Below are 25,215 nucleotides of genomic sequence, written 5' to 3' on the forward strand. Positions count from 1 at the left end.
CCAACACTGCCACCGCCCCCTCGTACACAGGCATTCCCAAGCGCGCGCTGCGGCTTCGCGCCGCCTTATATAAAAACGAATGTGGGCGGGGAAGAGGTTTCGGCCTGCTTTGGGCCCCCTGCCTCAGCCAATGGGAAAGAAGCTACTTAACGCCCTTTCCAAGGGGGTACTAGGTGGCCCGTTCTCCCTGCCTACAGCACTTGGGGGTGCAGGTCCTGTGGCTGAGAAGAGGGTAGAAGAGACGAGAGTGGGGTTAAGGATAGTCTCAAAATATCAAATTAAGGGCGTAGAGGAGACTAAAAGGAATAATGGGAATCAGGGAACGAAAAGAGGAAGGAAAAGGCAGTCTGGAGCAGAGAGAAAAATTAGTAAAAGGAAGATAGGCTTTCTGAACGATCAGGCGCTATTCTGCAACCTAAGAACAGTGGCCAACGAGGATTATGGGATTTGTAGTTTTACACGGCCTTCGGTTGGAAGATGGCAGCAATAACACTGCTGCGCAAACGCAGAAGCGGCTTCCAGCTGCGCATGCCCCCCAGCCCTGCGCGCACGCCGCTGTTGGGGGTGGGGGTGGAGCTCGTGCGTGGCCTCGCGCCTTTCCTTGGTGGCGGGAAAACTGGGTCGAGGTTGGAGGAGCTTTTGGAATCACGGCAGTAGCTCGTTCTGCTCCTCGCTCTTAGGTCCTCTTCGCTTCGGAAGGTACCTAGTGCTTCTCCGGTTGCAGCTGAAGGTTCTAGGTGCGGCCAATCCTGGTATCTGTCTTCTGAGGAGAAGTTTTCTCTTCAGGGCGACGACCGACTCTTACTCCTCTCCTTAGAATCTAAACGCAAACTCACTCCCAACAAACAAGAGTAACCCAATATCAAGGGCTGAGCGAGAATGAGGATCCTCGTGCCTCCGCGGGGTGGGGGCGGGGAGGGGGAGCTGAGGGGAAATTCTCTCATTCTGGGATTCTTGATGGAGAAGAGAGGCTAGAAAGCCACTGTTTTACCCTTTGAGGGGAGTCAAGGACTTTTGACCCGGTGGTATATCCCATGTTAATTGCTGTTCTTAAGACACAATTGGTGAGGAAAGAGAGGGAAAATGCGGATAGCAGGAAATTCTTCCCTCTGGCTTTAAAGGCAGGAGGAGGCCTTTTAGCGTTCCAAACCTTGTCACTCTGTGAGGAAAAAAAATGGTACAGGGGTCTGGGAGTTCGTGGGCATGTGCCCTTTTCTGTGTTGTGAAAATAACATAAAAAGGCTACTTTGAGGTCGAGAACAGTTAGGGGCACCCATGGAAGCATTTCAGGGAGTTAAGGGTGTGAACAAAGACAGGGTCCCAATAGAGAGTCCGTTTTGGTGGTAAGTGGCCCTATCTCATTCCTTCCTTGCACTCTCTGAACCAAGAAGCCTTAGGTCACCGTAGATTCTGTAAAAGATTTAGTTCAAGTAGTTATGACAGTGAATGTCTTGTTACGTAGTCTAATATGGGCAGTAACAGTAGCTGGGATCATTTCTTTCTGTCTTTGTTCAAAGTTTTAAATCATGCTTGCTGAGTGCACACACATGAAAAAAAGAAAAAGAAAAGAAAACTTCCTAATGGAGGCATGAAAATAACAGAGGCCTACATGCCATTAATGACATAGGGAAATCAAACTCCAGCTTAAAGGAGATGTTAAATATGGTCTTTAAATACAGGTTTTGTTTGTTTGTTTGTTTGTTTTTTAAGGTTGACAGGATCTGTGTTAGAGGACAATTCTAAAGGGTTTACTTTTGTTCTCTTAGACCAAGGGTTCAAGGGACAATATAAAGAAGGAAAAACTGGATAGTTAGGAGGAGGGAAATTTGTAAGCACATTCTAAATGGGGGTGGGTGGGTGGAGGGATTAATGCTTTTTGAAAAATATTGACAAAATTGAGTTAACTTGTTTGGCTAGATCAGTTCTCAAACTTGCTAGTCTCAGAACCCTTTTATAATCTTAAAAATTATGGAGGACTCCAAAGATTGGTTTATCTCTATTTATGCATCTATTGATATTAATATATTAGGTATTAAACTGAGAAAAAATTAAATATTAACTTTAAAGTAACATTAATAAACCTGTTATGTATTAACATAGATAACATTCTAATGAAAAAAATATTTTCCTAAATGAAAGAAATTTAGTGTGGAGAATGGTGTTATTTTACATTTCTGCAAATCTCTTTCATGTTTGGCTTAATAGAAAACAGCTGGATTTTCTTCTGTTTCTGAAATCAATCTGTTTTGTTTGTTTTGGTTGAAGAATATGAGAAAACCCAGCCTAACACAGATAAGTAGTTGGAAAAGGGAGGGGACCCCCCAGAGGTTCTTTGGATCACACTGAGAACGCTGAACTAGATAATTTCATCTTAAAATAAGAGTGATGATTTTTAGTGTTCTAAGTGAAAGGAAACTCTATCTTTTGAAACACCTGATTTGGTTTCCTTTATTACTTCTAAGTTGTTTTTCTCTCCTTATCCACCCTTCTTTCTTATGTCAGTTAAGTGGTTAGGATGTGGTTATAGAACTTTCTTTTACTTTCACATGTAAAGGTTTATTGGATTTTTTTCCTCTCTTTTTCGTCCCAAGTAGGAAAAGAGAAACTAAAACCTCAAATATTCCTATGTCTAGAGCCCCCAGTCATTTAGCTGGTCAGATGGAAGTTGGTATGTTGTGTATTTATTAACTGTCTTTAAAATTGTTTTTCTCTCTCTGAAGTAGATTTCAGTATTTGCTATTGTGGAAGAAAATACTTCATCCAAAACAGAAGAGCAGAGACGAGTTGTCAGACAGAGACTTCCTGGCTTTCCCTTCTCTATTGATCAGGTTAGAGATTTTTTTAAAAAATAAAGTTCTTCATCACACCCTTACTGTATCTTATTAACTCAACAATGATCCACAATTTTATTTAGTTAGTTGGGGCTCCAGTAACACATTTTGGCCTAGAGAGGTCAGTATACGTTTATGTAATGATTTAAGCCTAAATATTGGAAAAGTTTTACCTTGATCAAAATACTCTTAATTTTCTTTAAAGAAGTTAGAATTTTAAAAAATCACTTTGAAATGATGAAGTATGTATAAAATGCTGGAGTTACACAAGGGGTTACAGTAGAAAGCTCCCTTCCACCCCCAGCCACCCAATTCCATTCCCCGAGAGGCACTTTTGTCAGTTTCTTGTGTATTCTTCCAGAGCTAGTTTATGGATACACAAGCATATTATATAGATATACATTTTAAAAAATCAAATTTTGTCATTTCAAATACACTAATTTTCATTTTGCTTTTCTCATAAAGCTCTTATAATTCTCATTACATTCATAGGGACTTCTCATGATCATTTTTGGAATTCTAGTCTTGGAGAAGATATGTTTGTCATTTGTGGTAAAATTATTGTTCATTTTGCAGCCTAATTTTATGCAGTTTCTAGCTTCTATTTAGAATTATTATAAAGAAGGCAAGAATGGAAACAGTGAGAAGGTGTGCTCCTTAATATAAAGGAAAAGTAGTGACTTTAGAACAGCACATTTGAATTATTTGCATTTATATAATTAAGAAAAGGAACAGAAAAATACCAAAGACATAATTTAAAAATACTTTACATTCAGCCATGCAGTGACCACACTAAGTCAAATCCCCAATATCTTTTGAATTCATCTGGGGACTGGAGGGAGGAATTCTACAACCTGAATGCCTGAGTGTTTAGCTTGATCATTTGAGGGTCTTAAAATTCTCAGATCCTTGGAGGGAAGAATATATGAACCAAAAGATCAATTCTATGCTGCTTTTGGATCTCTTTATAATGGGAGATGGCAGAGTTGGAAGATTGAGTTTCAGGTCCAGGGCACTCAAAGTACTTAAAACCAACAGCCAGAAATAAGATCATTGAGAAGAATAGACGTGTTATTAGAATTTAGAAACCAAAGGCCCGGATTCATCTTGGCTCTACCATGTGTTAACACTGAGGCTTTGGGCCAACCACTTAACCTCTCTTTACATATTTTGTCATCTGTTAAAAAGGAGAAATGGCACATTATGACCTGTAAAGACTTTCCTAGAGCTGTAATGCTTATTATAAATGTTACAAAAATAAGAATGGCTTATATACTCTAAGCCTAAAGAAAACTGGGTAGAAAGGTTATAAGAAATTTAGGCTGATAAAACAAAAGGCAGTTCTCTTCTAACAGCTGAGTAGAAATAATATCAATAATGGAACGTATAAACTGGAAAAATGTATAAGTTCTTAGAACATCACAAGATAAGTCATGGCACTGTGCGGGGCCACTAATGACTTATAGCTGTGTAGAAATACTCTTCAACCTCTCTTATGGCTGGATACCTCTGACTCTTACTCCTCAGTTGTCTATGGCTGTGAGCAGCCTTTGACCCCAGAGAACCTAGAAATATAATTTTCTGTGTGTTTCAATGTGTACTTTTAATGTATACTTTACACATATGCTGTGATATTAAAACAGAGTGAAGGACTGAACTACTGAACTAGAATATTGGGATGTCGTGTAGCACAGCTCATAGTACAAACGTATAAATCAGACCACTTCTAATCCTGATTTTACTATTTATCAATTACTTAAAATCTCTAAATTCCTCTAAGCCTCAATTTCCCCAAGTGTATAATGGAATCTATCTCATAGATTTATTGGGAGAATTGAATGAGATGACATATTCAAGAATATAGTCAGTGCTGAAGAAGTGCTACCCACTATCATTAGTCACAATTTTGGTAGAAATAATGAAGCATATTGATGTCGTGTAGAGCATCTGTGAGTAGACAGCTATAGATAAACTATGGATAAGAGTGAAGGTGCTAGATTCTTATTATTAGCTTCTGTGGAGACCTCTGCTGGTTACCAAATATTTCTGAGCCATGAATAGAAATGGATAGAATCCAGCACATTGGGAAATGTATTGGACTAGAGGAGCTAAGTAAAGGGGATGCATGTTATAGTGATGTTTAAAAGGTGGTTCTCCAAATATATGTATGCATATGCATGACTGAGACATTGTGCTAGACACCAGAAATAGACACATTATAACTGACTGTACTTCAATAAATAAAATAAACGGTGATTCTCTGTGCCTAAGGGACCTCTGAATTAGGTTGGAGAATTGCCAATTTGTGTTTTAGCATTTAGGAGAACCTTGTGAAATGAGGTTATCTTGCTGAAGAAAATGCTCACTCTTTAACTCCTAGGACTGTCCACACCCTACTACTACTACTCTACTACTCCTTATACTTCCGTCTTCTAAAACATGTCTTGTTTTAATAAGAGGCCCCTAATGGGGTCACTTACGCTAAGCCCTATGTCACCAAACCAAGACTTAATTACAGTTTGGCTTTCCCAGAAATGGAATCTTAAACCAGTCAATCAGGAATTGCTTGATCAGCACTAGTTAGGTAATCCTGATAGACTCCAGGAATCCGCTAAAGGAAAGTCACCTTGGATAACCAATCTGCCTTTTTTTTTTTTTGCCTAGTGTTATTTCCTGCTTCTGCTCCTTTTTGCCTGTAGAAATCTTTAATTTTGTCCAGCTCTTTGGAGCTCCTATCTATCTGCTGGATTGGATGCTGTCTGATTCAGCATCCAATGTATTGTTTAATAAAGCCAGTAAGATCCTCAAAATTTACTCAGCTGAATTTTGTTTTTTTAACATATCTCTACCACTACCATTTCCACCTACTTACAATTACCTACTTCATGTTGGACATGGTTCTAGGCACTTAAAACACTAAGGATTGTTGCTTATCTTTAAAACAATAACTCTCATTATCCTCCAGCATGTAACTGGCACTACTGAGGAGTAGAATTGTAGTCAAGAAGGCAGAAAATGTAGTACAGGCATCCCAGTCAAAGCTATTCTGAACCCAAGAAGACAAGGAGAGAAGAAAGTTATGAAGTCATGTTCATTCAGAGTCATAGCTGTTTCTTTTTTCTGCTAGAGGCATAAAGAAAGTATAGCTTCTGAGCTGAATGATGACAACCTTGCAGAGTAAAGAAGGTGAGTCAAGAGTCATTTTCCTCCCCTTTCTCAGCCTGTGATCAATTTGGACACCCTTCTCACCAAAGAGAAGCTCAGTTCACATATATTTTGTGTCCACTGTTAAAGTTACTACTTTTTAGACTCTCTGAGTGAAGTATGTATGACTTAGAAACAATCTTGCTCAAGTAATATATGAACTCATAGGTAGAGAAGAGACATTTAAATATTTATAACATAGATTTGAATGTGGTAAATGCCATGGGATAGGTGCAAAGTATTATGGAAGCTCAGAAGAAAGATATATTACTTATACTTGGGAGGATCATTATAATTTTCATTACATCATTTGTAGATTTTGACCATTTAAAAAAAATTTCTGATTTCCCATAAAATTTTGCACAAAGTTAAAATAAGCAAATTTTAAAAATTTTCACATTTGAATACTTCAGTTTCCTGTGTGCTTATATTTGTCACCTTTGAATTAGTCAGTGGTTCCTAAACCTGGAAGTGCATCAGAATCATCTAGATAGCCTTGTAAAATGACAGATTCCTAGGCTTCACTTCAAACAGCTTCATCAGAATCTCAGGGCAGGGGTGAGAGGGTGGGGAGCTGGGGGTGTTGAATGAGGAGAGAGGCCTAGGAATCTGAACTTGTTGAAAGCTCTCTCCAGGTGAGTCTGATATGGTCAATCATTGAGCAATGTTTGGCAATTTTTGTGCTAGATTCCATGTTTAATAAATTCCATTTGATGATCAAATTTCTTTCAGAAGGTGGGAAGGGACCGAAGAAAACTTTTGCCCCACCTGCACAAAAATTGCATAGCCTGATGCCCTGTAGCCTTAACTCATCTAAGGAGGAGATCCTGGGGATCAGTTCCCCAGAGGCAGAGGCCAGGCCAAGCCTGCTACAGGCCAGGTTAGAGAAGAAAGAGGAGAAAGCAACCACAGAAAATGGTCCAGGCGGTGGCCAGGAAATAAAAAGAAAGGCCCAAAACGAGAAGAAAGCAGAGAAGAAAGAAAAGGTAAAAGTTACATGGATGGGCTCTAGTGGGACAATTTCTCCTAGTCACCCAGCCTAGGCAAACAGAATCTTTTCATTTCAGAAGAGACATTTAAATATTTATAACATAAATTTGAATGTGGTAAATGCCACAGGGGAAATTCATTTTGTAGTTTCAGTTTTTTATTCCTTTTTGGGGGCTTCCATTTTCTTCTCAAGGAGGTAAAAAATGCTTTGATGAAAGCATTTAGTAGGGAATGCCAGGTAGGTCGGGGCTGAGGTGGGATACAGGTTGAGAGTAGAAGTAGCCAGAGACTTTATAAACTTTCTCCTTTTCTTTGACTCCTTTACTCCCAGGAATTGTTGGATAGAATTTATGGAATCCTTAGGTTAACTTCATGCTCTCAGCCTTATGAACTTACTGCCTCATCTAAAGGCAGCTTCCTCGGCTAGTCAGAGAGGAGGACCGGGGAAAGATGAGCAGTTTTTCTCCCCTACCCTTCTCTCTGCAGGAAAAATCAAGTCTTACAGATGCAGAATTTGAAGAGATTGTCCAGATTGTGCTACGGAAGTCCCTCCAGGAGTGCCTGGGTATGGCTTATAGAGAGAGTAAAAGAGTCTCAGTTAGGCAAAGAAACTTATCTGAGGGGTACAGTAAATTTATATCTTCTCTCCTTCCCTCTGTCTTTCTAAGTAAGGAAGTATTAGATGGGACTTTGAAATATTTTTAAATCTTCATCTTCTATTAACAGGACTATAGCTAAACCACCTTAGGTGGTAAAGACTTTTAGAAACATAGATTATATTGACTTTAGAATATAAATATAATCTTGCCTAGATTTTTAAAATATAACTTAAATTTATTTTTACATGTTTACAACCTACTTACAAAAGATAAGTTGTTTTTCCCATATTTGAAGAACTTAGTCTCCATCTACCCTTGCATATTTTTGTTTCCAATACTGTTTTAACATATGCTCAGGAATTTGAGTTTTAGAATAAGGAATTCTATAGCATAGGCCCTGAGGCCTTCTCCATAAAGTAATGGGGCTAAGAAAAATGGTTTGACATTTTCAGCTACTCTTAGGTATAGCTGGAGAAAGTTTGAGAAGGAAATGATATAAAAACACGGTACATAAAATTTCTGTAATGTACACAAAATAAAATTAACATTACCTGACTATCCTAGAATAGGCAGATCAATCTGGAAAGGCTTGCAAAAGGATATAGATTTGCAGTTTTTCCTGAGAATTAAAAAACTTAAAAGTTATATGGTGTGACAAAAGTCCAAAGGTAAGCTCTTCTTGGCAACTAATGGGAGATATTTTAGTGAAAGTTTACAGTTTGGAAATAATGGAGTGGTTATTTTCTTTAATTACTTCTCTGCTTATAGTATTTTGTTTTGGGAGGAATGGAATCTAGCCTTGATTTTGCAGAGACTTCCTGTGCCCAGCCTACAAGATGTACACAATTAGACAAGGAACCAGGAATCTCTTCTGTTACTGATAATGATAGTGCTGATGGGTAAGTTTATCCAGTGAGATGAGTTGATCACAGGGTAGACTTAACATTGATAAATGGTCATCCATCTCTCTGTCTATCTACCTAGTCATTTTCCATATTTCTATAGATTTCTCTCATCTCAGGAAAGGTGCCTGAGTTGAGTTGGGAAAAATAGGCCAGTGGACCTCCGAAGCCCTAGAAAGCCTAGGATTTTCCTGTCTTCCTAACTTTTATCCTTGGGTTTTTTCAAAAGAAGTATACTTCAACTTGCTCCCTTTTACCTTTTAATTAAAAATCTTATTTTCAGAGAGAGGGTAGTGGTACCTCATATTCTAGAGATTTCAGCCTCTAAGGAAGGTGGAGTAATCCCTGAGATAAAGACATCTAAGCCAGGCCATCCAGATCCTGCATCCTCTGAGAAGAAATTTGGTAGATTCTCCTTAAGCAAAAGAAAGAAGGAAGCTCGTAAGTATAGTCAGATATATACTGACATCTGGCTCAATTTCTTTATGAAATTAGGGAATGAAACAGTGGGCATGCTGAGAATTTTCAGCCCAAGACTTGAAACTATTAAGCTATGACTATTCTTCCTTCTTTCACTGGCCTTACTATCTACAAAGATCCCCTTCTTCATCTCTCTACCCCACAATGTTTTGTTTTATCTTCCCAGAATATGAGAAAATGGAGGAAGCCCAAAGTGGACATGAGCACAGACAGAAAGACCAACTGAAGAAAATTGTTCAGGGTCATTCTCAGATCAGGGACCAACAAAAACGAGAGGGAAGTGGTTTTGGTGAGTTCAGCCATGGTTTGGAAAACCTACCTGGGCTTAAAAATTGGAGGTGGTGGATAGAAGCAAGGATTAGGATGTTAGCGGAAATTCTGCAAGCAAAGACTATAATTTATCTCTCACAGCTGCTTTTTAGAGAATATGCTGCTGAGAAAGAGAGAGAATGATGTCATTCATTCAGTTTTTCAGTCATAATCCACAGTTGTTGGGTGCCTACCATGTACCAGGCATTTTAGGAGGTGCTGAGTAAATGCAGAGGAAACAAATATAAGCCTGTCATGAGAGAGACAGCCTTGTAAGGAAGGCCAAAAAGAAAGCTGTAAGTTGGGAGTAGACTTGGAAAAGTTTCCAAGAAAAGATATCACTTGAGCCAGCTCTTAAAGTATTATTTAGTCAGGTGAACTAAGGTAGGAATGGGGGTCAGAGTGATAATTATTGGCAAAGTTATGGAGAAGTGCTAATGGTTGTAGCTCTTGGGTGTGTTGCGGGGTAGGAGGTTGTAGGAATGGGGAGATAAGGCTAAAAGTATGCAAGGGCCAGATCATAAAGGGCTTTACAAGTCAAGCTAAGGGATTTGGATTTTATTTTAAAGGTAAAGAGGAACTATTGACATTAAGCTGGGAAAACTTGATAAGATTTGCATTTTAGAAAACTCACTCTGGCATTAGCATGGAAGATGAACTGGCAGGAGCAAGACTAGACCCATAGAAATAATTACCCAAGCAAGGAAGACAGACAGTAGCAATGAAGAGGAAGAGACAAATTTGAGATCTTTAGGAGGAAGGATAAATATGATATGATTGCCAGTTGGATATCAGAGCTGAGGAAGAGTGAGGCCTCTAGGATGGTCCTGTTTTCTGGCATGAGTGACTGTGAGTGGCTGAAGGATCATGATCTGAAATGGAGACTAGAAGAAAGAACATCATGAAGATAATGAATTGAGCTTTGGATAAATTACGGGATCTGTGATGAGATTTAGAGTTCAAGAAAGGGGTCTGGGCGGGAGATACAGATTTGGGATAGGATGCCTATTCATCAAGAAGAGGATGCAGAGTGAAAAGAGAAGAGCAATGGATAAAAAACCCTGGGGAACATAATATTTAGGGTTGAGCAGAGGAAGAGCTACCCAGGGAGAAGACCAAGAAGAAAACTAAGCTACCCAGGGGGAAAACAAAGCTCAGAAAAGTAGGAGGACAACTAGGAGAGTGTAGTATCACAGATGCCAGGGGAGGAGAGAAGCTTGAGAAAGCAGGAGTGTGTAGCCATGCCAAATGCTACTACAGAAACATCAAAGAGGATAAATATTTGAAAATGCTTAGTGGATATTACAGTTAGGAAGTTGTAAGTGTTGATTAGCAACGTATAGGTTGGTAAGGGTGACTGGTAGGTTATAGTTGGAGAATAAATACTTTTTACAATTAGTTTAGATGTGAAAACTAGGAGGGGGAAATAGCAAATAAATGGGGGTGGGTATAAAGTTAAGGGAAGATTTTTTTCCTTTTTTAGCTTTCTTTTGAGAGAAAGAGACTTGATGTGTGTGTTGTCAGCATATTTATATGCTAAAGAAAAATTGTTTATAGAGAAAGGGAGATTAAAGGGAATGAGAAGAAAACCAGAGGGTTTATTTTTAGTCAGAAAGGACACCTTAACCTTTGAGTTGGATGGAGGGACAATAAAGATGGATATAGATTTATTTATTCTTTTAACAACAGCTATTAATGCCTTATATTATGTGCCAGGTATTGTGTTGGGTGCTGGAAATACAGTGGTGAACAGAGTAGATAATCCTTGCTTTCATAGAATTTATGGTTTTATTAGATGATAAACAAATATATTGTATGACATAACCTTGGTAATATTGGGGAATTTTAGTATGAGAAATAAAATAGATCATACAATATATATTAGTATGTTTAAAATTTTGAAAGTAAGTAGACTTAATCTGGGGGAAAACAGGCTTGCACCAGAAAAAAAAAAAGAACCAAAGTTTAAGGAACAACAGAATAAACAGTTAGCTAGTATCTAATATGTGTGTATGTATATACATAATTTTGATTATGGAAGCATAATATGGTTTGTACATACTTGAAAGAAAACTCTAGGAAGATTATACAGGCACCAAACAAGATAGTCTAGGGGAGTAAACCACTTCTCATGTTGTAATGGCATGGTAATAGAAAGAGCTGGAGGTATAAGTCTAATTTGGGCAATTGGGTGGTCTTGATAGTGGTGTTCTGTCTCGTGTAACTCTTGGTATTAGGGCAAGGAGTGGATTTTAGACTGGAAGATGGAAGTTTACTCCTTTGGCAGTCAGTGCTTGTGAGTTGAATTGGGATTGTTGTGAATGTGTAAGACATTTGATATCAATGTAGCACTCTTCCTGTTTCTTATAGTTGCCGAGGAGAGGTGGGTGCTCTTGGACTAGGAAGCGGAAAGGGGAGTATCCATTATATAACATTTGATTTAAGTTCTGTGAAGGGAAGGAAATAGTGTCATGAGAGGAAGTGGTGGAGATCTCATTAAGATGGGCCAGTCAGGAAATGCATTTGTGAGGAAATAACGTTTAAACTGAAACCTGGAGGAAGAGCAGAAGTTAGCCAAGTGAAGCTCAGGAGAGCATTTTAGGTAAGATGAAGTTTGGCATGTCCCAGGTTCTAAAAGAAAGCCAGTGTAATTAGGATTCAGTGAGCAAGGGAAGCAAGGCCAGAAAGTGACTCTGGGCCATGGTTAGATCAAAGACTAAGTAACAAAGTAAGAATTTTATCCTGAGTACAGTGGGAAGCCACTGGTGGGTTTTAACCAGGTAAGTGACATCATCAAATTGATGTTTTAAAAGAATCCCTTTGGTGATTGGAGAATGGAGTATGGGGAGACAGGAGTAGACCAGTTAGGAAGTTAGTGCTAGGATTAGATATTTTGGTGGCTTAGATTAGGATGATGAAAGTGGAGACAGAAGCAAATGGTTTTAAGATGTTTTAGAGGTAAAATTGTCAGAATTTGGTAATGAACTGGGTATTGGGAGGTGAGAGAGAGGAGAGAATATGTCAAAGATAATTGGTTTCTGGCTTGAGCAGTTATGTTAAAGGAGGTGGGAAAAAGCAATTCTGTGGGATAAGATCAAATATTTGGGTTTGGGCCCATTAGGTTTGAGATTGTTGTGAGGCATCCAGATAGAGTTGTCAGAGAGCAAGGTGGCTATAGGAATCAGGAGCTCAGAACAGAGGCTGTTAGTGTACATCTCTGTGTTGTCAGGAGTGAAAATGGATTTCAAAGCTGAAGGAGTGGGTGAGCTGGCCTCGGGGGAAAGTGCAGCATGGCACACAAAGACCCATGATTAGGCTTTGAAATCTCAACTCAGAGATTTAGAGATTGGACAGAGGACGAGGAGAACCCAGTAAAGGAGACCAAGGAGAGAGTTACTAGAAAGATGGGAAGGGGAAATGTCAGAATGAAGGATCATAGAACCCAGGTAAACCAGTGTTTCAGGAATGAGTGGTCAACGGAAGTGCCATTGACATATGTTTATGACATCGGTCTTCATTGTCACAGAGGCACATCATGAGCCTCAAACACAGGTTTCAAACACATCTTCTCTTCTTTCTAAGTTGTTTGAAAGGAAACTTTAAAGAACTCTATGCCTTTCAAAACAGTGTGTTTTTTTCCAACTGGCATTGGAAATTTCACCCCAAACCATAAATATCTCTATTTCTATAGTGTTGGAATGATTTTTCCCCAACTCATTTCCTCATGAATTTTCACTGTTTTCACAACTACCGTTTATTGTATTGATCTCTGTTCACTTTTATGGTCCCTGCCCTTTCCCCCACTCTTTTTTTCTAGTCTTGCCAGGTCACCTCTGTAAACATCCAAAACTACCATTGCAACTGTCTTTTCAGACTAACATATGATTCCCAATCAGTACTTTATTCTTAAAAATAAGGTAATTGAGAAACTGAACCACATGAGATATTTTGAAAGGACCCAAATGTAAGTCGACTGCTTTTCTGAGGGATGATTTCAGTGGGATGGAGGGCATCCCTTATGTTCCAGCATTTAAAGTAAAATTTGACAGTGGGAGAGTGAACTTACTAGAGAAACATCTTGGTTAATGTTGTTAATTGTGAGTATATAGTGCCTGGTTATGTGATTTTTCTCTAGCAACGCTCAGTTTATTAGTGTAGGCAAAAGGTAGAGTGGGTTCATTCAGAGTTGTGTTTTGCCAGCTGGGTGGGAGAAAGGACAGAGGAAAAGGGAGTTGAAGATGTCTGCGAGAGAATCTAAGGAAATCAAACCTAAGAAGTACAGAGTGAAGAAAAGAGGTTGCTGCTAGATTGCGGGGAAAGTTGGGGCCAGTGGATTGGAGATCTAGATAAAGTGAAAGTTGCTGTAGCAGTCTTTGAGCAAGTGTGGTGGAAGGATGGGGCATTTTTATCAGAGAGGGATGTTTGGATAAGTGGTTCAGGGGAGTGTGTGGTCCCTGCAGATGACTAGATGGGGCATGCAGGAAGGGAGTGGGTTCCTGAGGTGACGTAGGTTACTGAGGTGGTGTGGAGGAAAAGGTATGGGATGCCTTGTGAGTTACCCCTGGGGAAATAGTGGCCATCTATGAGGGCAAGTGGAAAGAAGACTGAACCAGATGCCAACATCTTGACAAGGGAAATGAAGGGCAATGTAATCCCATGGACCTCAAGGGAGGAAGGATTTTTATAGGCGCTAAGATAGTAATGGTCTGGAAGTTTCAATGGGGAGTAAGGGTGATGCTGACCCCATTTTCTGGCCTAGGGTATGTGAGAAGGAACAGATTCTATGTAGAGGGCTACAGGGGTGGGGTAGGGTTGGGCTGTGGCAGTGTCATTAGTGCATCACCAGTTTTCAAAAAGGAAGCAGAGGTTCAGAGAAGAGGCTAAGGATATATGGATTTTTGTTGCTTTTTCCTGGAATTCCAAAGATATAGTGGAAGGGTTTGGGAGGGAGAGAGGAGAGGCTGTGTGGGGCACTAGGTCAACTGAGAAGATAAGGGGATAGAGAAAGGTGAGGATGAGAGTTGAGAAGGTAATGGATAAGAAGAATGCTTGGCCTTTGAGCAGGGCCTGAAGTAAATAGTTGATTGAAAAATGTTAGGCTTAGACCTATCTTTCGGAGAGAGGTGAACTCAAGGACTGTTGGCCCCAAAGGCTGCAACTTGGTGATTTGCTGACAGGTTAATCTGTTGAGATTCAAATAGGAACTCTGGGTGTTGTGCACAAAAGAGATGCTGGGTAGTCCTTCAGAAGAACTTTTTAGTAGTGACATGCCAGGGGATAATGAGGCACTAGCCAGAAAGATGCAAGACAACCTTTTTAAGAACTGTCAATACAGGAAACACTCCTCTCTGCCCTAGGGGGGAGGAGAAGTGATAGCATGATATAGGAGGAAGATTGAGATGTGAGACCTGGGTTCTAAGTTGAGCTTTGCCACCAGTTTAGACTGATCTTCAGCAGTCAATTATCTTCTCTGAGCTTTTGGTTCTCCCTTTTATAAGTCAGGGATTGGACTAGTTGATTTCTAAGGCTATGTGATTCTGGCATGGTGCGCGGTGGCAGGGAGTATATTGATTTTAGTTAGATTGAAGAAAGAAGAACATATATTTGAGTCTCTTATTTCAGGTTTTTTTCCTGTGACAGGTCAGTGCCTAGTCTGGGTCCAGTGTTCCTCCCCAAACTGTGAGAAATGGAGGCGGCTACGTGGGAACATTGACCCCTCAGTGCTCCCAGATAATTGGTCCTGTGACCAGAATACAGGTAGAATGGAATAGAAATTTTTTTTTCAGTTTTTATTGTTCCGTTCTTTCTTTCCTTGCTTGCATTCTTTAGATTAAATATGACAAGAGTATAGTTTTAACTCGAGTCCCTTGTAGTTAGTGTTTGGAGAGAGGAAGGAATTTTTCTTCGATGTCAAGATGAATCTGGCATAAAGGGCTAGAGGAAGACACCGTGAAGAGTTATGTTGTGGGGAGGATCCTGGAATCTAAATGTGTGTTCTGAGTGAATTCCACCTTCTTCAGCATTGGTTTGACCCTGTCAGTCTGATTAGATTATTGGTATTGGGTTGGTGGATGGGAAGGGATGTGGGATATATGGGGAAAAGCAGGTGAGAGAGATGCAGTGGCTTGGAATTATAGAATGTCTGAAACTCTTGAAAGAGATGGTGATCCCTTCTAGCCCAGCTATTTTACAGATGAGAAAACAGAGTTTCAGAGAAATTATCTTTGTGATGTTACATTGTTGGAAACAGGGTCAGACAATGTGGGATATAGGCAGAAGTTTGGGACCTCTTTCTACAGAGCATAATGAGGCAACACTCCCGCTTCTCCTGGCTCTAGCTGCATTTCCTTCATGGGTCTTTACTCTTCCTCCATACCTGTCTCCCAGGTGTCCTTGTGGTCCCACCTGCTGCATATATCAGTTTCTTCTTGTCCTCTCCTCTGCCTTCATCCAGATTTTCACCTTATGAGGCTCTTTCCTTCTCTTCATTTCTACTCTCTTTTGGCAGACTTGGAGTATAACCGCTGTGATATCCCTGAGGAGACCTGGATAGGACGCGAGAGTGACGTGGCCTATGCCTCCTACATCCCAGGGTCCATCATCTGGGCCAAACAATATGGTTACCCCTGGTAAGGCGCCATGACAGAGTCAGAGCATCCCTCTTGAACTTGGTGGTAGATTCAGCAGGGAGGGAAGGAAATGAAAAGCATTTATAATGGAAATGGTACCTGCCTTAGAAAGAGCATGGGGTGAGGGACAAGGTAAAGTACCAAGCTTGGAGGCTTTGAAAGAGCATGTTTTCTAGAGGTTTCATAGTGGAGGTGGTATCTCCCTGGCAAAAAGTGTTGGACAGTTCTACCCTGAATGGGTAGAAAGAAGAGAGTGGCACTTAAGATTTTTTTTTAGACATTGGGGAAATGAGAGATACACAAAGTAAAGAGAACAAGGAAGGGTGGAATAGCCTCTTCTTTGGAGATGTCCCTGGTCAGAAGATTTTGTTTCCAGGGTTGCCAGGAGGCCTAGAAGGATAAGATATTTTTATTAGAAAGACTCTGAGCTTCTGTGTACGTTGATAGAAGCCACTTCAGTCATTTGGTGGTAACCACTATGGGGGATTGACAGGGGAATCTATTTTGGGGATCCTTTGTTTTCAAAACACATCGCCCCTTTCTGTACATGTATATTGATGAGTTTGTGTTCTGTTAATCTAACCCCCCGTTGTCTTCCACCCTCTTCACCCATCTGTCTTCTCTAGGTGGCCAGGCATGGTAGAATCTGATCCTGACTTAGGGGAATATTTTCTTTTTGCTTCTCATCTTGATTCCCTGCCGGTGAGTTTTCCTGGTTCAGGGTAGGTAGGTGCTCAGGCCAAAGTAAGGAGCAAATCTACCCTAACAGATGTAGAGAATTATAAATATAGACATAGCCAGCAAACATGAGCAGAAACAGGTACTTAGCTAGAGTGGCAAAAAGATATAGAAACAATCTTGTGTCTAATTAAATGTTTATTCATTACTAGGACATTTATAGTTTTGATAAATATGCTTTGGTTAGGATTCCTGAGGTCAGGATGGAAGAACAGTGTGATGAGGTGGGGTAGGCGGGTCAGGTTTCAGGGAACAGACCAGGCCCAGCACTTCCTTCCTTGTGAATACTCAGTTCTCCTGCCTTTTCTGGCTGGAGGGCCAAAGCAAGGAGAAGGACAAGAGGCTGTAACACAACCATCTTTTATTTCAGTCCAAGTACCATGTGACATTTTTTGGAGAAACAGTCTCTCGTGCTTGGATCCCAGTGAATATGTTAAAGAACTTCCAGGAGCTGTCCCTGGAGCTAGCTGGATTGGTGAGCAACCCTAGAGGGTCAGTTGGTGATTTAGGGAACTTGAAAAACAAAATCTTCCCTTTGTTAAACCTGATTTCTCCCAGGGGAAGCTGTGTCGGGAGAAAGTCCCATGTCTGACCACGTGTGCAAAGGTGAGGGTATTCATGAGGCACTCTTCTTTCTACCAGGATTGCAGCAGGATAATTAACTAAGTAGTATTTCCCCCCTATTAATCACTTTGTGTTTGTGAACCTTACAAGTGAGTAGAGGCCCAGCAGCTCAGGGGCCTTGGAAAATCAGATCGTGAGTATTAAATCAAGCAACTGGATCTGAAGAAACTTGTGAAAAGCTTAAAAATGCAATCACCCAAACTCCTTTAATCTCTTATTTACAAATTTCCATGGCCTTTACTTTGGAGAGGACACCAAAATGTTGGTTGAAAATATTGCTAGAAATTGATGAAAGATTTGTTTGGGGTTAAGGGGGAATTGTGTCTCTGAGCTCAAAAGATTACGAATAGGAGTATCACATTAATACCAGAAGCTGGAAATAAATGTAATGATAACGTCTGGTGAGTAGCAGTATGTTCAGGTCACTTCTGTAATGTTTATCATTGACTCTCATCTTTCATTTCAGAAAAAGTGCAGGAATAAGGACTGCAGCCAGAAACTGGGGGCAGCCCTGATGATGGCTCAAGAGGCAGAGCAGATCAGTATTCAGGTGGGAGTGTTTAGGTCACATACCTGCTCCTCTCTGGGACTTGGGATGCAAAGCAAACCATACATTCCTTACTGTAGAAAACCAGTTTATCTTTCCCTGGTACACAGTCTTAGTCTTAGAACTAGTCCTTTCTTCCCAGGCTAGATTCCCTTGACTCCTTAAATCATCCATTCTTTTTCCTACCCTTGGACAAATGGGATCTTTTTTCAGTCCAAACAGAGACAGTTTGTGGTACAGGGAATCCTACCACCTTATTTAACTTCAAATCTTAGGTGAATGTACCGTATTCTCTCTTATGTAGTCAGTTTATACCCTTAAATTCTGCCTTTGAGTGGGGTAGCGAATGACAAACAGTGAATTTCCCCTTCCCAGTTATTAGCTGAATTATAAACAAACTGGAAAAAGAAATTATAATAATATTATATGTAATAATATTATAATATATTATAATAGTTAATCTCCACAAAAATCTAGATAAACCTAATGTCAAATTCCAAGTGAAAATGATATGGAATATGCATACAAGTTCTGTAACTAAAAACCTTGAAGACAGAGGGCAAAAATAGCCCCTGGGAGAGTAGTGGCTGATGCTTTTGTTTCTTGGTTCCTTCAGGAGCGGGTTAACTTGTTTGGTTTCTGGAGCCGATACAGTGGATCTGACGATAGTGGGGGAGGAAAAGGTAGGAAAGTAGGAGGTTAACGATTGGAGAGGGAAGGGAGAGATTCCTTCATGAGAGCAGGAACTGAAGCTTTTCTTTGTTTTATGTCCAATGCCATCAGCCTAGTTCTTGATTCTATAATGGGAGGCTTTCCATGAATGCCACTGACCAAGTATCTGGGATGGATGGATGGGCAGAGAGAGGAATAGGGAAAAAATGGGAATAGGGAGGGAAGGTGCCTGTTGAATAGTGACAGGACGTTTGAAAAGGGTGGAGCCATGATAATCCGGGATCATATTTTGTGGAGAAAACACCCCTTGAACTTGAAAGGCAGAATTAGAAGACTGATTCTCTGGGATCAGCTCCACTAACTCATCATGTGTTTTATGGATAAATTATTTAGCCTTTCCTTCCTATTCCTGTTCTAGACTTAATGCTGTCTGCAGCTAACAGCTCAGATTCCTGCTTGGAGAAAGAAGAGGAAGAGTCAGAGTTGGAAGAGGAGGAGGAAGAAGAGGAGCAAGAGAAAAAAGTAAGATTGATCTTGGGGATTCCTTTTAGGAAATTGCTGTAGGGCATCTGGTTAGCATGGGTTTATATTTACTAAAGCACCATCCTGTTCCTGCCTCAGGGTAGCCCTAACAGGCTAGTTTTATCTCTGAGGGGTCTCCAGGGAAGAAAAGTCTCCTCTTTACTCAGTTATTCTCTCTAATATCTCATATCTCTAGGAACTTATTTTTTGATTATCATCTCAGTTCCTACTGTAGTTCTTTGGTTCTCGCTGGAGCAGTTTCAGAGATTAGCAGGTTGCCTCTCTTCACTGTCTTCTCTTTGTGGACACTTAGGATAGTCATTATTTTATTTGCTTAGTTTGTTTTCAGGTATATGAAATACAGATTTTTTTCATATTAAAAAAAATTTTAAGAGCAGTTTTAGGTTCACAGGAAAATTGAGAGGAAGGTAAAGAGAATCCCCATATACCTCCTGCCCCACATGTACAGCCTCCCCCATTGTCAACATCCCCCACCAGAGTGGTGCACTTGTTTACAACTGATGAACCTACATTGACACATCATAATCCCACAAAGTCCATAGTTCACATTAGGGTTCATTCTTGGTGGTGTACATTTTATGGGCTTGGGCAAATGTATGATGACACATATCCATCATTATGATATCATACAGAATATTTTCACTGCCCTAAAGTCCTGCGTGCTCCACCTATTCATCCCTACCCACTGTACCCTCAACCCCTGTCAACCACTGATTTTTCTTTTTTTTACTGTCTCCATAGATTTGCCTTCTCCAAAACACCATATAGTGGGAATCATACAGTTTGTAGCCTTTTCAGACTAGCTTCTTTCACTTAGAAGTACTCCTCCATGTACATTCATGGCTTGATAACTAATTTTTTTGGCTGAATAATATTCTGTTTTTCTAGATGTACCACAGTTTATTTATCCATTTATCTACTGAAGGACATCTTGGTTGCTTCCAAGTTTGAGCAGTTATAAATAAAGCCACTGCAACTATCCATGTACATGGTTTTATGGGAACATAAGTTTTTAACTCCTTTGGGTAAATATCAGGGAGCTCAACTGCTGGATCATATGGGAAGAGTATGTTTAGTTTTCTAAGAAACCATCAAACTGTCTTCCCAGGTGGCTGTACCATTTTGCATTCCTACCAGCAATGAATGAGTTCCTGTTGCTCCACATCCTTGTCAGCATTTGGTATTCTCAGTGTTCTGCCTTTTGGCAATTCTGATAGGTGTGTAGTGGTATCTTGTTTTAATTTGCGTTTCCCTGATGACATACGATATGGAGCATCTTTTCATATCTTATTGTCCATCTGTATATCTCCTTTAGTGAGGTGTTCATTAAGGTGTATGGTCCATTTTTTAATTGAGTTGTTTATTTTCTTACTGTTGAGTTTTATCAGTTCTCTGTATATTTTAGATAACAATCCTTTATGATATGTCTTTTACAAATATTTTCTCTCAGTCTGTGGTTTGTCTTCTCACTCCCTTGACATCATCATTCACAGAGCAGAAATTTTTAATTTTAGTTGAGTCCAGCCTATCAATTATTTCTTTTATGGATTGTGCCTTTGGTGTTGTATATAAAATGTCATTGCTATACCCGAGGTCATCTAGATTTTCTCCCATATTATCTTCTAGGAGTTTTATAGTTTCACATTTTACACTGATATCTATAGTACATTTTGAGTTAATTTTTGTGAGGGGTGTAAGTTCTGTGCCTGGATTAATTTTTTTTTCTTTGTGAGTATACAGTTACAGCACTATTTGAAAAGACTATCTTTGCTCCGTTGTATTGCCTTTGCTTCTTTTCAAAGATCAGCTGACTGTATTTATGTGGGTCTGTTTCTGGGCTCTCTGTTCTGTTCCATTGACCTATTTGTCTGTTTTTTTGCCAGTACCACACTGTCTTGATTACTGTAGCTTTACAGTAAGTCTTGAAGTTGGATTGGGTCAGTGCTCCAACTTTGTTCTTCTCCTTCAATATTTTGTTGGTTAGTCTAGGTCTTTTGCTTTTCCATATAACTTTAGAATCAGTTTGTTGATATCCAGAAAATAACCTGCTGGGATTTTGATTGGAGTTGCACTGATTCTATAGATCAAGCTGGGAAAAACTGACATCTTGACAGGATTGAGTCTTCCTATCCACAAACATGGAATATTTCTCCATTTATTTAGTTTTTCTTTTATTTCATTCATCAGAGTTTTATAGTTTTTGTCATATAGATCTTGTATATATTTTGCTGATTTATACCTAAATATTTAATTTTTTGGTGCTAATATAAATAGTATATAAATGTGTTTTTTAATATCAAATTCCACTTGCTCATTGGTGGGTTTTGGAAAGCAATTAACTTTTGTATATTAACCTTGCTATAATCACTTATTAGTTCCTGGAGTTTTTAGTTGATATTTTTAGATTTTCTACATAGACAATCATGTCATCTGCAAGCAAAGACAGTTTCATTTCTTTCTTCTCAGTCTCTGTACCTTTTACTTCCTTTGTCTTATCGCATTACCTAGAACTTCCAATGTGGTATTGAAAAGGACTGGTCAGAGAGGACATCCTTGCCTTGTTCCTGATCTTGGTGGGAAGGCTTCTAGTTTCTTACCATTAAGTATGATTTTAGTTGTAGATTTTTTGTAGATATTCTTTATCAAGTTGAGGAAGTTCCTCTGTATTCCTAATTTACTGAGAGTTTTTTTTAATGGGTGTTGTATTTTGTCAAATGCTTTTTCTGTAACAGTTGATATGATCATGTGATTTTTCTTTTTTAGCCTGTTGATGTGATGGATTACATGAGTTGATTTTTGAATGCTGAACTAGCCTTGCATGCCTTGGATAAATCCCAGCTGTTAATGGTGTATAATTCTTTTTATGCAGTGTTGGATTTGACTTGCTGATATTTTGTCGAGGATTTTTAGATCCCTTCATGAGAGATGTTGGTCTGTAGTGTTTTTTTTTTTCTTATAATGTCTTTGTCTGGTTTCAGTGTTAGGGTAATACTGGCCTCATAGAATGAGTTAGGAAATATTCTCTCTGCTTCCATCCTCTGAAAGAGATTATAGAGAATTGGTTTAATTTCTTCCCTAAATATTTGGTAAAATTCACCGTGAACCCATCTGGGCCTGATGCTGTTTTGGAAGGATATTAATTACTGATTCAGTTTATTTATTAGATAGAGGCCTATTCGAATTGTTTATTTCTTCTTGTGTGAGTTTTGGCAGATTATATCTTTTAAGGAAGGTCCATTTCATCTTGGTTATCAAATTTGTGGGCATAGTGTTGTTCGTAGTGCTCCTCTAGTAGTCTGTTAATGTCCATGGGATCTATCGTGATTTTCTGCCAGCTGGATCTGTCCATTTCTGACAGAGGGTTGTTGAAGTCTCCAACTATGATAGTGGAATCAACTATTTCTCTTTTCAGTTCTGTCAGTTTTTGCTTCATGCAGTTTGGTGTTCTGTTGTTGGGTGCATATCAGGTAAGATGTTATTTTCTTTGGCTTCTTTCAAAACTTAACACCCCAGTAGGTTAGGCTCTGGTTAACTAGTTTCTCCAGAGGGCAGGCCTTGCTAAGAAGAACAGAGCGCTCTGGTATATTTCAAAATGGCCTCTTTTCCGTTCTCCCTGCCAGAAGTGTGAAGGGATTTTTCTTTGATATTTTCTGTGAGAATCTGGTTGGGCTCCTGGAGGTAGAACTCAGAAAAGTCTGGAAGCCCCCATGACTGAGTATCCCTGGAGTTTTTAACTCTCAGACTTGTCACACTAAGCGATTCATTCATTACTGTTGAGGTTTTCCTCCCCTGGCACTAGTTCTCCTGGTGGTTTCTGCCTGTGAGGCTATGCTTTGACAAGCTGAGACTTCCTGTACCTGCCTCTGTAGCTTCATACTGTGGGCGGAGGTTTGCCCTGTGTCCTCAGCATTCTTGTGGATGCAAGAAGAGTTGTGGGCATTTCACTGTGTTCAGCTTTTTAGTTGTTGTTAGAACAGATTGATGACTTCCAAGCTCCTTACGTGTAGAACTGGAAATTAGAAGTTCTGAAATGTAGATTTTTCACTTTCTCATTTAATTTTTAAATTTACCAGTTTTTAAAATATTTGTAGCCTAGCTTTTTTTCCTTCGCTTGTGCATAAAGCCTTGTATTGACTAATACCAAATAGAATGATGAATATTTTTATCTTTGTTGTCATTGATTTAAATTGTATCAGGCTCACAGAACCTAACTTGACTCCCTTAAGTGCACCCATCATTTCTGTAGCATCCTACTCTATTAAAATCGCAATTATGTGACTTCATTTATATTTTCTTATTTTTCTCAGGATCCAACTTTGCCTAGTCCCAAGCCAGCCAAAATTCAGACAAAAAAACCTAAGGCAAGAGGTAAGCAAAGCAGCTGGAAATGGGACATGTGCTAAAGGTAAGGCAGGGCAGAAGCAGAGAGTGGGAGGGGTCTTCAGGTGGCCAGACTTCACTGACTTCACTGTCTCAGCTCCAGAACCTGAGAAAATAGGCAAGACTCATGCTAGTGTCATCAGGGAAGCTGTAGCCTCCTCACTTCTGTGTGTTTAATTATAAAATCTTAGGTTAAAGTAGAATGAATGTTTTAAATTCTTAGCTGAGAAAGATGACTTCCTGGAGAAGGCAGACTGAGGTGAACTATAAAAAGAAGATGACCCAGGAGGGAAAAAAAGAAATATTTGGGCAAAAGAAAGGAACCAAGAAGACTCACTAGACTGAGAATGAGCAGAAGATGCAGGACAGAGACTAAATATGGGGAGTCCATGGACCCTAGCTACGCTGTCACTCAGAAATAGTCCAGTGTCCCTCATGGTTGGGGGGTGGGGTGATGCAGGTGCGGCAAATGGACAAGATGGGACCCCACAAAGGAAGACAGTGAAGAGATCTCTGGGAAGTGAACCTGCAGCTCCACCTGTCCCCATGATGGAAAGGAAAGAAGGGCATGGGAATTCTGAACCTCAGCAGCCAGGTAACTCTCAGACTTGGGAAAAACTGTGGGGAAATGAGGTTCTTGTCTGCATCCTCCCTCTTTGGATCATTTCTTAACAATTCCACAGATTTTCATTACTTACAAAAAGAAAACCCACAGAAATTTGGCCAAAAGGGCATCTTCCAAATTGTAGGATGCAACACACACTGTAGAAACATAATGATTATTATTTGATTTGATTCAGGGACAGGAGAATGGTAAGGAAGTGGGAACTAGCGATTATTGATATTTCTGTGGGCTGGCTAGATAGATACTTTTATACTTATTCCCTTTAATTTTTTTCAATATCTCGATGACTGGATATTTGCCATTTTAAAAATAAGGAGACTGAGCCTCAAAGGGTCTAAAGTTTGCATAAGACCCATGTCTAACCTATGGATCCAGGTATTTCTGACTCCAAAGCCCATTTTCTTTCTATTGAGAAAAATCATCTTTTCCAGCAATTGTTTTGGAAATAGCAATTTAGGAAATTGACTTGTAAATTGTGAGGACAGATGATCTGGTAGGACTCTCAGTGTTGTCACTTTTTCATTTAGGCCCTAAGAAGAAATTTAAAGCTCCCCAAAGCAGGGCCTCAGTAAGCCACTCGTCTGAGGGAAAAGAAGCTAGAATAGTGCCAGAGGGCCTGACCCCACCAGGTCCTCGTGGGGCCTGTCTTGTGACAGGGAAAAAAGGGCCTGGATCTCAGGAGCCACAGCCTCAGGAGGCTAGAAGTATCCCCTCTGACGATGAAGCCTCCAGTGACTTGGACCTGGACCAACTCATGGAGGATGTTGGAAAAGAGCCGGAGCAGGAGGAGGAGCTGCAGCACAGAGACGACACAGGGCAGTCCGCCAGGGCCTTCTTTGAGGAATAGCCCTGTGCTCACGCCTCCTTTCTGCTCTCTCACCCCTTCCCTGGGAGCAGGAGGGATGCCTCTCAGAGGATCCCTGTGAAGCTGTTAAGAGTTGGGGTTATTCATTGGCTTTGAGGTTAACTGGTTAAAGTCAGAGCTGTGCAGTTTGTGTGTTAATAAACCAGGTTACTGGTTTGGTTGGTTTAGTTTATCTCTAACGACTCACTTTCTTTTGGCTTCCATCTGTCCTTCTCTGGGTCACTGTGGCACATCGTGCTTTCTGGTGGGAGGCCTGTCAGTATAGGGATCTGGGAAG

The 25,215-nt window shown here is 40.0% G+C and overlaps 1 protein-coding gene across 5 annotated transcripts; it reads left to right on the forward strand.

The window, feature by feature from the left end:
* Nucleotides 1-549: 549 nt before the first annotated feature.
* Nucleotides 550-25,110, forward strand: ZCWPW1 (zinc finger CW-type and PWWP domain containing 1). Of its 5 annotated transcripts, none has more exons than XM_064478663.1 (19): nucleotides 550-699; nucleotides 2,724-2,828; nucleotides 5,959-6,017; nucleotides 6,768-7,021; nucleotides 7,512-7,590; nucleotides 8,436-8,523; nucleotides 8,810-8,967; nucleotides 9,173-9,295; nucleotides 14,956-15,072; nucleotides 15,824-15,944; nucleotides 16,571-16,646; nucleotides 17,053-17,157; nucleotides 17,241-17,288; nucleotides 17,773-17,856; nucleotides 18,470-18,536; nucleotides 18,944-19,047; nucleotides 23,376-23,436; nucleotides 23,909-24,043; nucleotides 24,601-25,110. In XM_064478663.1, exons 3-19 carry the CDS (start codon nucleotides 5,990-5,992, stop codon nucleotides 24,918-24,920), a joined length of 1,968 nt encoding a protein of 655 aa, XP_064334733.1. In that variant the 5' UTR covers nucleotides 550-699; nucleotides 2,724-2,828; nucleotides 5,959-5,989; the 3' UTR covers nucleotides 24,921-25,110. The 5 variants fall into 5 exon arrangements, with proteins under 5 accessions (XP_064334733.1, XP_064334732.1, XP_064334735.1 ...); XM_064478662.1 differs by having other exon boundaries at nucleotides 552-699; nucleotides 2,721-2,828; XM_064478665.1 differs by having other exon boundaries at nucleotides 552-699; nucleotides 2,721-2,828; nucleotides 24,730-25,110.
* The last annotated feature ends 105 nt before the right edge of the window (nucleotides 25,111-25,215 follow it).

The sequence above is a fragment of the Camelus dromedarius genome, chromosome 24, assembly GCF_036321535.1.
Source record: "Camelus dromedarius isolate mCamDro1 chromosome 24, mCamDro1.pat, whole genome shotgun sequence".
NCBI lineage: Eukaryota > Metazoa > Chordata > Mammalia > Artiodactyla > Camelidae > Camelus > Camelus dromedarius.

Bases quoted from the DNA above. Each gene is read 5' to 3' on its own strand.
- ZCWPW1 (XM_064478663.1), top strand. From the start codon at position 5,990: ATGATGACAACCTTGCAGAGTAAAGAAG. The intron at 7,591-8,435 runs GTATGGCTTATA...TTGATTTTGCAG, and splicing joins GTCCCTCCAGGAGTGCCTGG to AGACTTCCTGTGCCCAGCCT. The intron at 19,048-23,375 runs GTAAGATTGATC...TATTTTTCTCAG, and splicing joins AAGAGGAGCAAGAGAAAAAA to GATCCAACTTTGCCTAGTCC.